This window comes from Dipteris shenzhenensis, chromosome 11 (genome assembly GCF_047967505.1).
Source record: "Dipteris shenzhenensis isolate YYH24624 ecotype China chromosome 11, Dip_SZ_1.0, whole genome shotgun sequence".
Classification (NCBI taxonomy): Eukaryota; Viridiplantae; Streptophyta; class Polypodiopsida; order Gleicheniales; family Dipteridaceae; genus Dipteris; species Dipteris shenzhenensis.
In genome coordinates, this window is record NC_141606.1 from 6346291 (window position 1) to 6360830 (window position 14540).

The 14540-nt window shown below is 44.0% G+C and overlaps 1 protein-coding gene across 1 annotated transcript; it reads right to left on the reverse strand.

Moving 5' to 3' along the window:
• Positions 1 to 932: 932 nt before the first annotated feature.
• LOC147896543 (mitochondrial dicarboxylate/tricarboxylate transporter DTC-like) lies at positions 933 to 13250 on the reverse strand. Its single transcript, XM_087381897.1, has 6 exons — positions 13002 to 13250; positions 12241 to 12324; positions 10968 to 11029; positions 10509 to 10870; positions 9964 to 10178; positions 933 to 1599 (listed from the first exon to the last, which is right to left on the reverse strand). The coding sequence occupies exons 1-6, from the start codon at positions 13116 to 13118 to the stop codon at positions 1543 to 1545; spliced, it is 897 nt and encodes a 298-aa protein (XP_087238023.1). The 5' UTR covers positions 13119 to 13250; the 3' UTR covers positions 933 to 1542.
• Positions 13251 to 14540: the final 1290 nt, after the last annotated feature.

Consider the following 14540-nt stretch of genomic DNA (forward strand, 5'->3'; position numbering starts at 1 on the left):
ATATATATTATAGAGAGAGAGAGAGTAAATAATATTGACAAGGGAACTTTTATAAATAATATTGACAAGGGAACTTTTAACACAATCATCTCTCTCTCTCTCTCTCTCTTTCTCTATCTCTAGAGAGAGAGAAGAGAGAGAGAGAGAGAGAGAGAGATGATTGTGTTAAAAGTTCCCTTGTCAACAGCTTAAGACTCCCCTGAATATATATATATATATATAGAGAGAGAGAGAGAGAGAGACAGATCACTATTGCAGTGCACGTAAAATTCAAATTCCAACACAATGGGTAAGCAATAGCTCCCGACTATCCAGAACGAGTAATACCACACCCAAGTCATGCATGCAGTACCCATTCCAAGTAAGTTAGTAGGACACCAATTTATATCTGCCCAAGAAATTTCAAATTACTGATAAGGCATTAAAGAACCTAATGTTTTCTCAGACACATGATAATATATTCCTACTACAATAATCGGAAGGCTGCTCAAAGTTCAAGTCCCTAAGAACTATTAAGATGTAAAATCACCAGACACACATTTCGTGCAACAAAAGCCACAATATAAACATCAACATCAATCTCTCTGCTAAAATTATGCAGCATTCTGTATCACAATTTTTCCTGTCAGATATGGCTAAGCAGCATTGCTTGGTTTTTGGTATCAGTAAAGAAAGAGACAGGCAGGTGAACTCCGCTGTGGAGTAAAAGAAATAAACATATGTGCAACAACAGGCATCAACTTTTCTGTTAAAGAAGTATAACAAGATTTGACTGATTGCATTTTTCATAGAGCTTAAAAGATACTCCCAACAAAAAATTTAGAGCACGAATCTGGACCCAATTGAATGAAGAGGTCCACAAAATCCTCTTCAACTTACAAGGTGAATCTTGTCGCTAATATTTTCTAGCTCTAATATTACCCACAAAAATTTTGACGCACAAATCTTGGCTCAATTAAATGCATCAAAGGTCCAGAAGATCCCTCCCAACTTACACACAGCTGGAATATGTTATGAAAATCAGGGAACAAAGATAAGCAACACCAACAGTCACACCACTCATTCAGTTTGGTCTTTAAGAGATAACATGAGAATTAATCCATGTCCCAATATCATGGTGACATTAAAATTCCTAGACTACAAAAATTCATACAGAGCCTTTATTCCTTATTGTGACCTCGTCCCAAACGGAGTCATGTTTACTCAGACTTTCTCAATTTTCTATAAGAAAAAAGTGCCGTGATGTTCCACTTTAAGAAAAGCTGTTTACTAGCTTTCAAGGTCACTAATAAAGAAGAGGAGATAAGGAGGCAAAAAATTTAAGAGCATCTGAAAGTAAAAAATGGTTTCCTGAACTAATTTTCTGTTCAGGAACGAATGGCCCTTGGAGTAAGAAGAGTAAACCTGGAAAGATACAGCTCTTAATGAGCAATAACACTATCTTCCAGAACCGAGCAAATGCATCAATGCCAGTGAGAGCTCATTAGTCTTCCTAAAGCACACCAGCTCAGTCTGACCCACGTGACATTTAAAAAAGAAGACCTATAATCCTACATACTTCTCAAGTTTTTGAATCTGGTTCAAAAAAATCCACGTCATCTGTGAAATTCAACCACCAAAAAGAAAAGCCATAAGAAACCAATGTAAGAACATGAAGCTGAATTAGAAGATCTTGAACATAAGTGACCTTGAAACATAAAATTTCCAGACAAATATAAGAGAACACAGCCGAAAAAGTGAAAAATGCTTTTACAAGAGCAATATTTGTAGAACAGACTGGCCACAAGGGAAGAGGGGGGATGGGGGAGGGGGAGGGGGGGGTGTCTCTTTCTTTCTCTCATGTTTATCTATCTATGTATCACACACATACACACACATAGAGCCAGAGTAAGAACTACATGACAACCACGAGCAGAAAATTGGCTCACTCACTCTCCTCCCAGTTGCACACACTCATGCTATCTCACTCTCATGCTCACTCTCCTTAACCCTAATCCACTACCACTCCCACTCTCTCGCTCTCTCTCTCTCTCTCTCTCTCTCTCTCTAACCCTCATCCACTAACCCTCCCAATTCCCCTTGTCCCTGCCCCTCCCTTCCTCCCTCCTCTCTCTTGCTCCCTCCCTGATCCTATCAAAGCCTTTAAGGTAGAGACAAGGGATCTTGAAGATCAAAGAAAGATGACAATACCAGTAGAAAATCAATGGATGATTGACTCCAGGGATTCCTCCTCGCCATACAGCAGGTACAGCAGCAGGCACAAGGGTCATATGACAGTCTGGGTCGGTAGTCTGGTCGGCAGACCCACAGACCTAGTCTGCTGGTTTGGGGACACATGATTAGCTGGTCTGTAGGGGCCAGTCAGCCAGTTTGGTGGGAATTTTCCCTTATAATAGGGCTCCATATGCAGGGGTCCATTTCTCGAAGCAAGCTGAAATGCCCTTGGAAACATTAGGTAGAGTGTCTAGACTGCCTGATAGCTTTGTTCCAGCTCTTGGGTGGGGTGAGGAGCAGAGGGAGAACCAGGGATCTACATCACCAGAGGATCTATTTTGGGCCAGTATGGTATGCATGCATATCCACATGGTTTGCTAGTCACGGTATTCAAATGGACCGGCTTCCTCCCTTTCATTACAGCAAGGATGCAACACCCGAGTTGATCCCACGAGATCAGATTCACTATATCATACGGTCGGATCTGCTCCAGCTCCATACGTCTCGGACTTTTTTTTTGGGGGTGCAACACGAGTTCCCCACCAAAATCCAGTTCTATCACGACCGTTTCTTGAGAGTATCAGAGGATGAACTCATAATCAAACCCTGGTATCTCGAGGACAGAGGAGTCTCACATGCACTGAGGATTGCCATTGGACTGATGTGGGTACTCATGCCATCAGCTGAGGACTGATGCAAGGAGAGCTGCAGGCATACCTAGAGAGCAGCAGATCTGCACACTATGCACATTGGGGGAGGACGAGACAGAGGAGCATTTTCTGCGTCTTCCCAGCCTACTATGAGAGGGATACCACTGCCTCTTTCAGTAGAGACACAGCTTTGGCCCACTCTCACAATTGATCCACTTCTGCATTGGGCTCTAACTGATTGAGATGAGGCGACACAAAGAGACACTATTGCCACAGACCCGAGAGCAGCAGGAGGTGACCCTGCCACTATATAATGAGGTAGACCGAGCGCAAAGACATGTCAAAGACTTCTACACATTTGAGTCAGCTTCAGGACACAGTGGGGTGGAGGATGAGCTAGCTGATATGAGGGCAGATGATCAGCTGAGAGCCGACACGACACTGTCGCATGACGTATACAGAGACCAAACACGACACAGAGAGTGACCAGAGCACACACGATCGAAGTCCGGCCTATCTCAACTCTCCTCAGATGAGACCGTCAGAGACGAGCGTCACTCTTGAGATAGCCCATCGGATCCGGAGATCGAGGAGACAATGTCCACCACAGCGCGAGACAACTCGACAGACGCAGATCCGGGATATCTTCGCAGCCCATGGGTTTCGGCTTTTGAGTCTCAACTTTTGGTTTACATTTGTTTGAGCTTTTTAGCTCTTTAGCTTAGCATAGTACTCATCAAGGGCCCTAGTGCACCCTTTGCCAAGATTCAGGCTTGCATGAGTTATTTCTTTTGGTGTACTTTGTCCCATAGGCCCGCAAGGCCCCCCAACTCTTAGAAATCGACCAACAGAGAGTACGCACAGCAGAAGACTAATAGCATTGCCCAGGCGCTCACACAGTGTGTGGCGTGGGGTGAAATCACAAACTTCTTTAACTTAATGTGCTTCACATAGATGTGTTATGCAAACTAGCAAATAGACAGTGATCCAAGCCAGATATAGAATAAACCAAAAGAATATATTTCCGTCCAAAACTATGGACACAATACAATAGATAGATCCAGAGCCCCACCAAGATGTGGTCCTCTGATCTTACCAAAAGAAGGTTCTACCTCTAGATCTTTGAGCCTCTCCATCCAGATCTCAGCACCTTGCTCACCTGGTAGACAGCCTAGGGTTCAGCCCTGTGTAGAGCTAAGTCTGCAGCACCTTTGGTCTTGCTTTGCCTCATGGATGTAGGCCCAAGGAATGGGCTCTGGCTGCTCCTTCTGCTCCACTGTTTGCTGACTTGCTGGATATGAAGTGAGGCCAAGGGCCTCCCCTTTTATAGGGCAAGGCCACCCTCAAACCAACCGGACCTACCAGGGGTAAACCAACCACCTTGCTGGCTGACCTATCTGCCTAAAACTGCCCCCTCTAGGGCCTGTGCCCTCCTTTCCACGCAGGGGCCTAGCCCCTATTCAGGCCAACGCCTTGAATTGTGGGCCAACCAGGTTGGCTGGCCCAACCGGGTGGTTGGCTCTTCCCAACCAGCCCTTATAAAAGGGTCTCGTTGCTGGCCCTGTCAGGGCTCTCTTTCCAGCTCCACTCCTGCACCATCTCACTACTCTTTTAGTCGCTTCCTGCCAGGCTAGATCAAGATGCCCTGCCATCTCTCCTGTGCATTAGCTCCTTTGATGCAGCCTCTGAAGCTCCGATGTGCTGCCCACATGGCAGCCTTGCTGCTGTCCATGGGGCAGCCAATTTCCCTCTCTTTCTCTTGGCAGATGCCCTAGTTCTCCCTCCCTGATGCTCTCCTCATTTAGGGGCTTACATATGGATAGGTGACCTTTCCAACACCAAGGACCTCTCTCTCTCTCTCTCTCTCTCTCTCTCTCTCTCTCATATACACTCATAGACGCTAGTATCTCTCGTCTCGCAAGCTGCACAAAGGGCTAATATACCTAGATGAATCCAGGAACATTCCCAAACTCATCCTGTAAAAACACAACATAGTGCAGTTTCAATCTCACGAGAGTCACTCATAAGATTGAGAACCATAAACTCCATCATGCATAGCAGGGACTAGCTACTATGACATCCCCACTGACGTCATCAGCGCCCAACAGTGGGTGTAGAATATAGTATAAAAGTATGCTCTCACACATACAAATCCACACACCCACACATACTTGAGCATCCATTTATACAAAGTCTTCGTACTGAGTTTCTGTCGGCACTCCAGAGGTGAAGAGCAAACTCAGCCATGACAAAGGCTAGCACTAAAGGAGAAGGCTGATCAAAAAGTAGTCCAAATCTCTTCATTCAAGCTACGACTGCTTGTGAAGTCTAAACGATTTCATTTTAGTCTCTCCCAAACGAGCATCATCTAAATCTGCACAAAGGGCTAAGTTATTTGGGACAGCACTTCCCTCAGCACGAGTGCAAAGTTACATGGTTAGAGGGCACAAAGGCAAGCGATTTAAAGCAGGACAATTCCACTTTCGACAACATCTTCATATTTCAAGTGCTCAGAGAAGAGCATGAGTCACGTTTTCGCAGCTAAGTAACAGTGTCACCAATTTTCCCAGGTCACCTGATGAGCATCCCTTCAGTATCACCACACTCCATCTTGGACAATGGCGTGTTCCACCAAGAATTATAATACCAACAAGAAATGCAAGGAAAGTTGGTTCTGGAAGAGCACGGCCCATTGCTGGTCATCACAGATTGTTTAAACGTATGACAAAGTCTAGCAAAGTCTCTGCTCCAAGAGTTTCGTGGAGATCCTTGTACTGGAATGTTTGCTTCATGGTAGGTTGCTGCAGCCTTCACAACTTCCTCAAGGCAAAAAAAAATTGCAATCACAAGTTATGAATTGCATTTTGAATAGAACCATTAGTAAGGAAGGGACAGCATGTGAATGGAAGAACAAAAGAAGGGCACTTTATTCCCACAAAAACCTATTAGTATCATCCCTAACTCTTTATACCATCCAAAAAAGATCCGCAATCCGGAAGGATATATCTACACGTATCCAGGAACAAGCCCAAACTCATCCAACAAAGATCCACCATCTGGAAGGATGAATAGTTTGTTGGGAATCGATTATGGCACTCTCCGATGCAATCTTGAAACTTAGGATATCATTCGAGCATTGCAGAGTTTTCTCATCATAGCAACAACGGATGCCTCAATAGCATTAGTTGATTTGACAATCCATGTGGTGTAGACAAAATGTCCATTCACATGTTGAGATCATGTCAACTCGTCTATATGCCCTTACTAACTTGGCCACGTAGACCATTTTCATAGACCTTGCCAAAGAAAGCATAGATAAAGCTCAAGGCAAAAAGGCCATTTGGAAAACACTTTGGTAGTTCACAGAGAGGCTATGGAAGGTAAACACTTTCAACAAGTTCCACAAAAGCATGGACCTTCAAGAGGATTAAAGACCCCACCTCATGACTCCGACCAACCCAAAGAGCACACATGCTCTCCGAGAGGAAGAGCCAAGGCGGAGATATTTGCCATCCAAGGCTTTTTCGATAGTACAGATTCCAGTTGCCTCTCGTCATCTCTCAAGTCTATGCATAAATTTGTCATATAAACTCGTGTAGCCTAAATTCATGACATCCCAAACCAGCAACTCAGAGGAAAACTTGCTTGATGGAGAGGCCCATAAAAATTGAGACATCTTCTCAGCACAATCCTGGAAGTAATACCCTTGCTTTAGTTGAGTTCAAACTATATTCCTTAAGAAGAAGCATATGCTTCCACTTGAATAATGGAGACACCTACCAAAAAGTGGAATGTCTTAGCATCATAGAGGTCGTACCCTTGCTTTACAAGAGCTCAATGACAATCTATACCTTACGTAGATTCTAGAAGGAGACACTTCCACTTGAAATATGAGCTCATTGTTCTAATTCACTTTATAGAGTTCGAACCTTAATAAACCTCTCAAGGGACAGCTAAAGCTGTCATTAAATATATATCTAGATGAATCTAGGAACATGCCCAATCTCATCCTCAAAAACCCAGCAAATATTGCAGTTTCAATCTCATGATATCCACTCATAAGGTTGAAAACCACAAACTCCATCACGCATAGCAGGAACTAGCTTCTATGACATCTCCACTAACATCATCCGCGCCCAACAGTAGGTGTAGACCATAGTGTAAACATATGCTCACGCATATAAATCCACACAAGGAGCATCCCTATATACAAATGTCTTCATACTGAGTTTCTGTCGTTCAGTCATTTATATCTACATTTCCTCCTATGCGATTGTTACAAAAACATATCCCTACTTAATATCCTAAGACACCTTTGACCAAAACATGTCCTTAATTAATCAGATACACCTTTAATTAATGTCATTTTCTAATACAAGATATGATATGTACCTTGCAAGAACCAAAAGCCAAGAATCTTTCCCTTGACCAACTCTCAAATTCAAAAAATACATATTGCCACCAACCATTTTTGCAATTATCAAAGGAAAGACTTTCTTATGGAAGGAAATGGTCATCACATGGAATCTTTATTGTAGCTTATTGGTAGCAAGTTTGGGAGTATGCTACCTTAGCCCAGTGAATTGGGTATCAAATATAATATAATTCCAACTCATGTTATTATTTAAGAATACACCTTTCATTAGTAATGAGGACCAATTGTCTTCTACGTCTCCAAATACCATAATGTGCCTATATACTAGAAGCTAAGGCTGCATTTTCCTCTTTCTTTAACTCGACACTTTCATTGATACCAATGGCAATCTTAGTTCTACATCTTGTCGACCCTTGGGGTTAGGTAGCCTATCAAGAGTTTAGGCATGTTCCTGGATCCATCTAGATATATATCAAGTGCTTGCAATCTCACATCAAATTTCTTGGATATGAAGCTGATAGAAGGCACACTAGTGTAACACCCTCACGCACTTTACTTTGAAAGTAACAACACCCTCAAACAACAAAGCAAACACATGATCTATCTCAAAATGTGATAGTGCTTGCAAGCTCATTTTCCTCACATGTCAAACAAGAGACTCTTTGATCCCTGAGAAGATCCCAAGCAATGCTTCAACCAATCCACACATGATCTCTTTAAAATTGATCTCCACGCTAAAGTCTTTGCTCCATTATGACTCCAGATATGGATATGTTGCTCAAGAGGGTACTATTTCCCCCCACTCCATGCCACTAGCGTTTATTTATGCGGGGAAAGACACATGCTTGCCTACATATTTCAAAATCCCTAAAGCCTTATCATGCATGTCAAGCTTTCTAGCCACATGAAACGAAACTGCATAGGGCTTGATTTAAAATATTTCTTTTCATTAGAGTATGATCCCTTCATCACATACCTTGTGATTTGGCCTACCGGTCTCCCTCCCTCCCTCCCACCTAATGTTGGCCTACCCCCCCCCCCTTTCTGTGTGTGTGTGTGTGTGTGTGTGTGTGTGGGTTTGTCGCCCAATAGCATGTAGCCCGTAGCCCGTCAGCCTATCACCTTCAGCCACCTCTCCCTTCCGCCTAACAGCCACACCCCAGCCTTCCACCTAGCAGCTGCCTTCAGCGCAGCCCTCAGCGTGGCGCATAGCAGGAACACGCACACACAGGTTCAGGTTGCACAGCAACAGCAATCCGTCAGGGACCATGTTCGCATCGTGAGCGCCTAGGCACTTTATTTAGCCTCAAAAGCAAGTCGGTCACTTACAGCAATGAACTCCAAGCTGGGCTGAATCCCCGGCCCAACTTGGGGGTAATCTTAGCAAAGGGGTCTCTCAACACAGGCCAAAGTCATGGAGTTGCCTAAGGTGAAAACTTTTGCCTCAACCCCAAGCAAGCCTTCATACTCTGATGTTGCAGCCTCGTTGTCCCTCCCGTACATTTTCTCCAAGATGCCCTCTCCATATGCAAAGACATATCTATAGCACAAAAATTGTAAGCATGATAGACCCGCAAGAGCACATTTATTATTTGCAGCAGGAAATTCGTGACCTCAAGCTTAGAATTGCAGCTCTAGAAAGGAAAAATACTGATATGGAAGGGAAGGGAAGGGAAGGGAAAGCAGGAAATTTTCCAAAAAGTATTGCACAAATGCACTTCATCTCCACCAGCACCTCAGCTGGTATCCATGGGAAAGGAAATCATCACTACTCAGGTAAGCTCTATCAAGCAAGAGATGGCTAAGAAAGTCAACAAGGTCGACCTTCACATAGAAGTCAATGAGCAGGAAAGTAGGGAAAGGAATAAGATGATTTTGCACATCGGGGGGGTGTAGAAAGGCTGCCTTGGAGATGAAGAGGGATACACATAGGATATAATCATATGCCTTAAGAAAGAAATGCCACAAATTGCATGGGATAAAAATTCCATAGGTATACCAAAAGGGAACACAAGTGCAGGTTTGGTTAAATGATAGGATTAAATATTCTCAGATAGACACGCAAAATGAAGGGCACAAGGATTTGGATATCTGAGGATCTGACCCAGCTCAAACCAAAGACAGATCGCACTCAACAAAGTGAAAGCACGTAAGGAAGGTAAATGGGCAGTCTATCGGGATGGTCGAGCATTGATTCGAGAATTCAAATATGAACCCAAGGACTTTCAGTCTTAAACTGATATTATTTAGGCCATTTTTAGGATAGTACTAGTATTTAGCTATGTATCTAAATAATCGTGACCTGAGTTGCCTTGGACGCTTCCCCAACTCTCTAGCTATCCAGATGTGATTGCAACTTTTTTGGGGTGTACTTTGTCTTATAGGTCTGTGAGGCCTTCTGCAGACATACATATAACTCTCTCTCTCTCCCTCTCTCAAATGGGTCTGCACATAAAGAATGCGCAAGGGAAGAAATAAGACATTCAAGTAAAATGACATGGTAGAGAAGGTATAAAACTCAAAGACTGCCCTCTAATCCCAAAGCAAAGTGAGGGAACTGGGATGGTTTTGTTTTTTAATATATTTTTATTTTATTTTATTTTATTTTTCTTTTGGTGGTGGAGGTTGTTAATTTTTCCTTTTGGTGGTGTTGGTGGTTGGGGGAGGGGATTCAAAATATGAAACAGATATAAAAGCATGGCCTGTGTTGAGGTGAAAGGATACCATGACATGAGGAGCAATTCGCACGCAGTACACAGGAAATCCAGTGTACAGTTTGAGAGGCCCATGTGCCTTCACAGTTTTAAGTGCACAATCAAGCGGACCACTATAAGGATATTTTCCTTCTGCATTGGCCTGCATCTTCTGGATTTGTGTTTTCACATAATCAAAAGGAAGGCTGCATGCTGCAGCAAAGAAACCAGAGACAGCACTTGCACCTGCAGAAAATGAACAGGCATTATGCATATCCAAAATTCAGTATGACTCACAAACACCTGCGGCACTTTATGCTTAGACTATCACTACTAACACTCGTTGTTAAACAAACTGCAAGACCAGTCAAACTAGAGATGGTAACATTCAGAATGCTAATTCTAATGACTCCGATATATTAACAACGGATGCAACCACCATCAAAGAGAACACGTAGGGAAAAGAGGCATGTCGAGTTGAAAGGGGAAAGAAAGTTCCCAAGTAACAATGTGTCAAACTACATCACAGAGCATAACTCAAACAAGTCAATGACAACTAAACCTGTATAAACTTACCAACAATAGTTGGGGCCTCAGAAAAGTTCAGGGTATCCCTAAAGAACTCCACGCTCTGATCATAAGATGCAAGCATGCCCATATTAAGAGCCATTGCACGAACAACTGTAGGCCCAGCTCCTTTCCAAAGGGCCAGAACACCCTCATCTGCACTGATTCGGTACAGAGCTTGAAAAGCATTTGTATAATTTCTGCGTTGGGCAGGTGGCAAGGTGTTATCCGCTTGCATTCTTATCAGTGCGAGATCAGCTGGGCTTCCAATACATGCACCAATTGCCCCAGCTGTCAGGCCACATAAAGCCTTTTGATATAAAGGAAGAGGCTTGCCCTCATTTGCTTGAGTGGCTTTGGCTGTCAATATCCTGCTCAGAATGTATAAAATAAACTTCAGCTCTATTGAAAGAGACTTTGACAAGGCTTACACTTGCTTATTCTTGTCTCATTCTTGTTTGACCGTACCTAAATGATCCAAGGCGTGCTGTAGTGTACGTGGCCTGCCTGAGCAAACCTGCTGACAACCCCTGACACACGGAAAAAAAATTTGGTCAGGACTGAAACAATCTTCTCAAGTTATCTTAGATTCTTGTTTGCCTTGATACAAGACTAAGCCACATATGTATGCTAACTAAAATATAAAAAACTCCCATGAAAGAATCTCTCAAAATCTCTTCACAGGGGAAAGAGATGAATCTTGCAGAGCAAGGCTGGCACAGGCATGTAATTGCTAAGCAAATAAAATAAAAGAGAAGGGCCATTAGGCCTCATTTTGTATCACTTGGAGCAGCAGATCCAGCACAGAAAGGAGCAGCAGGGAGGCTTCCCTTTGGCCTACATCCAGGAGGTGAAGGAGGTTTACAGGAAGCTGCAGACTTAGCTCATGAGAGGCTGACCACCTGGGCAGTAAGGAGGAAAGATCACTCGACAGAGAGTCTACATAAGTTCAGAGGAGCAGATTAGAGCAACAGATCGAGAGCAGAAAGGAGCAGCAGGGAGGCTTCCCTTTGGCCTACATCCAGGAGGTGAAGGAGGTTTACAGGAAGCTGCACACTTAGCTCACGAGAGGCTGCCCACCTAGGCTGACCACCCGGGCAGTAAGGTGGAAAGATCACTCAACAGAGAGTCTACATAAGTTCAGAGGAGCAGACGGACTCAGAGATCTAGAGGTGCCAAGCAGATAATAGGAGAGCTTTCGTAACATCAGAGGACCACGGTTTGGTGGGACTCCACCTTTGTATTGTGTCCAGTTTTGGACGGAAATATATTATAAGACCATGCATCATATAAGCACTATTCCTATTCAATTCAACATCAGTGTGACATACGTAGCCAGTGTTAGCAGCACGCATGAACGTGTAGGCCCGTTTCTTCTGAGAAAGACAGACCTGAAGTCTTCCACCGTTCTCACCTACTTCCCCTCTCTCACTTCCTGAAACACATAGATGTGCCCAACACCAACTAGAACAATCATCTTTCTGGCTTAAAGAACCCACTATCTGACTGCTGTAAGACGATGACAAGACGGTTGAAAACAAATATTAGACCCGATATCATACCGTTGTCTATTGCACGTCGAACATTGCCCCACTCTATTACATTTTAAAAAGCTTGAGCAAGCAATGACCAAGCTGAACTTCTTAAGAGCCCGTTCTTCCGAACCCAAATTAGTCAGCGTTGAGCTATGTGCCCAATTGCATGCCTCTGAAATTGACAAAATTCGTTTCAGAAATCAAACCTGGTAGAAAGCGCCAAATCCCTCTTTCTGAAGCATGTCTTTTGCGATTTTTGCAGCTGAGCCCTCTCCAAGTTGGATACGTACCTGGAAAATGCATTCCGTGATTAGTTCACATCTAGCCGCTTTCCGCCGTCTAATGGGACAAGCAGCTAACCAAGCAGCTTTATTTTCTAAAGGGGGCTCCAAATTAATCAGACACGTCAAAAGCATCTCATCAGTAGGAGAGGGTAAGGCTATAATCCAGAAACGAGCTCGTTTATTTGCTAATTTTGCGCACTCAATCAGACCACGCATTACTTTTGATATACAAGGACTCCGGATAGATAATAGCACGACACAACACCTCTCTACATGCAACAACATGTTCGACGGTTCCGTCATCGGGCCAAATGTTTCCAGTTAAACGCTCCGAACAAGTTCGCCTTTGACAAAAAAACACGCCTGCGAGGTTCAGATCACCATACAAAAGTAACCGGGTCGAACAGATTTTACTATGAGGATGCCGCGGGACTGGGAGGACGATCTTTCGACCCTCGAAGACCAAAACCAGATGGCACGGCAGATATGAACACAGATAAGCTATCAGATCAATTGAAGTCGATAGCAATAGAATCGACCCACTGAGCCAGATCTAGCCTTCGCAAGTTTTCGAAGAACATGCATAATGCAACCAAAAAAAAAAACGGAACCGGATATGAAACGGCTGCACAGAAGAGAGTGTGCAAACACTGGTGCACAAACAAAAAAACCTAGAATAATACCTTGATCATGTCAACGGGCTGAATGACGCAAGTGGCTAGCATGCCAGACATCCCACCATTGAGGAAGGGCTTGGAGGCGGCCCAGACTTTGTTACTCTGCGGCTTATCGGAGGCCATGGGGAAAAGGGAGGCAGCAGAGAGGATGGAACTGAGAGGGAAGAAGAAGAAGACTCTCTCTCTCTCTTTCCTTCTTGTTTGTGAGCTCACAGTTGCACAGGTCTCTCTCTCTCTCTCGGTAGCTGAAGCACGAGAGCAGTCAAGTAGTACAGCATTCGCATTCCCTTGTTTAATTTGGTGCCTTATAAGTTAGAGTGCATTCCCACGAGAATTTTCCGCCACCCAAACCGGCCCCTGCATCTGGATTCTGCTTCAGAATAGCACACATTTTGAGCGGCTACAAAATCCTCGTCCGCTCACATTACATCTCAGCCGTCCATTCTCTGGATCCTAAAACCTGGAATCCAAGTACCCAAAACTCCGGCCAAACCTAACCGGAAAATCAGAAACTCCGCCTCCTAGCCCACCTTCACGGAGTTTGGAAGGGCCACGTGGAGTCCTTTCCGAGGAAGAAGCCGAGAGGATTTCCAGCAATCGGCCCTTCGCTACTCCGTCCACCCTAGTGCCCCAACATCGAAATAGCTTCACACACTTCCGCCCACCCAGCACCAAATAAATGATGTGGAATCTTAGGGGCTTAGCACATGGGAAGAAATAGGATGGGAATGGGAAAAGGTGGTCCCAAGTGGTCCCATGCATATTTCTATCCTATTCCCATCCCACCATGTGCTAAGAAAAAAAGAACTAGGGATGGGTTTAGGAGGAAGAGGACACATGCCATCATTTCATGTGTTTAAGAGGTGGGGACCTTGTGGGGACAAAGACACATGTCATCCTTCCATGTTTTTGAATCCCTAAAAAAGGGGAACCCATTTTGGCTTCCACGATGTAGAGGCCATGGTCCACGATGGGAGAAAAAGTGGCTTCCATCCTAGACCACTTGGTGTAGGATGGGAGTAATGATGACAAAAAGATTCCCATCCTAAACCCATGCTAGCCCCATCCATGTGCTAAGGCCCTAAGTCACACCCAAGCAGAAAATTTTTTGTGTGCAACCTCATTGCGAGGCCCAATAGCACATCAACTCAACTCTAACCAATCCTCATTTACACCAAGGATTGAACCTAGGATCCCTCAACTGCAAACTAGCCATACCTTTTTTTTATGTAACTAATGACAAGCATTGAATGATATAAATCATTCAAGAGGCATCATCCAACTCATAGAAGTTTTGAAACCTCTAAGCTCTAGAAGACGTAATCAAAGACTTGTAAAAAAGAGAGTGAACAACTTAAACTACTACTCAAGGACCTACAAATACAAACGGAGCAAGTCGTCGAGGCCTAAGATGAAATAAAGGAAAAGCTCAAGAAGGCGAAACACGATTACAACCAGTACCTTGAGGGCCTCTGAACAACATAGTCGAGTAGACCAAACTCCTGGAGCCAAGAGACAAAAGTTATAGAGCTAAGGCACAAAGGG

Excerpts from the sequence above, each read along its gene's own strand:
- LOC147896543 (XM_087381897.1), bottom strand. The coding sequence starts at position 13,118 with ATGGCCTCCGATAAGCCGCAGAGTAACAAAGTCTGGGCCGCCTCCAAG. Across the intron at positions 10,871-10,967 it reads GCACGCCTTGGATCATTTAG|GATATTGACAGCCAAAGCCA; the intron begins GTACGGTCAAAC and ends CATTCTGAGCAG. Across the intron at positions 1,600-9,963 it reads GAATTGCTCCTCATGTCATG|ATGACGTGGATTTTTTTGAA; the intron begins GTATCCTTTCAC and ends TGAATTTCACAG.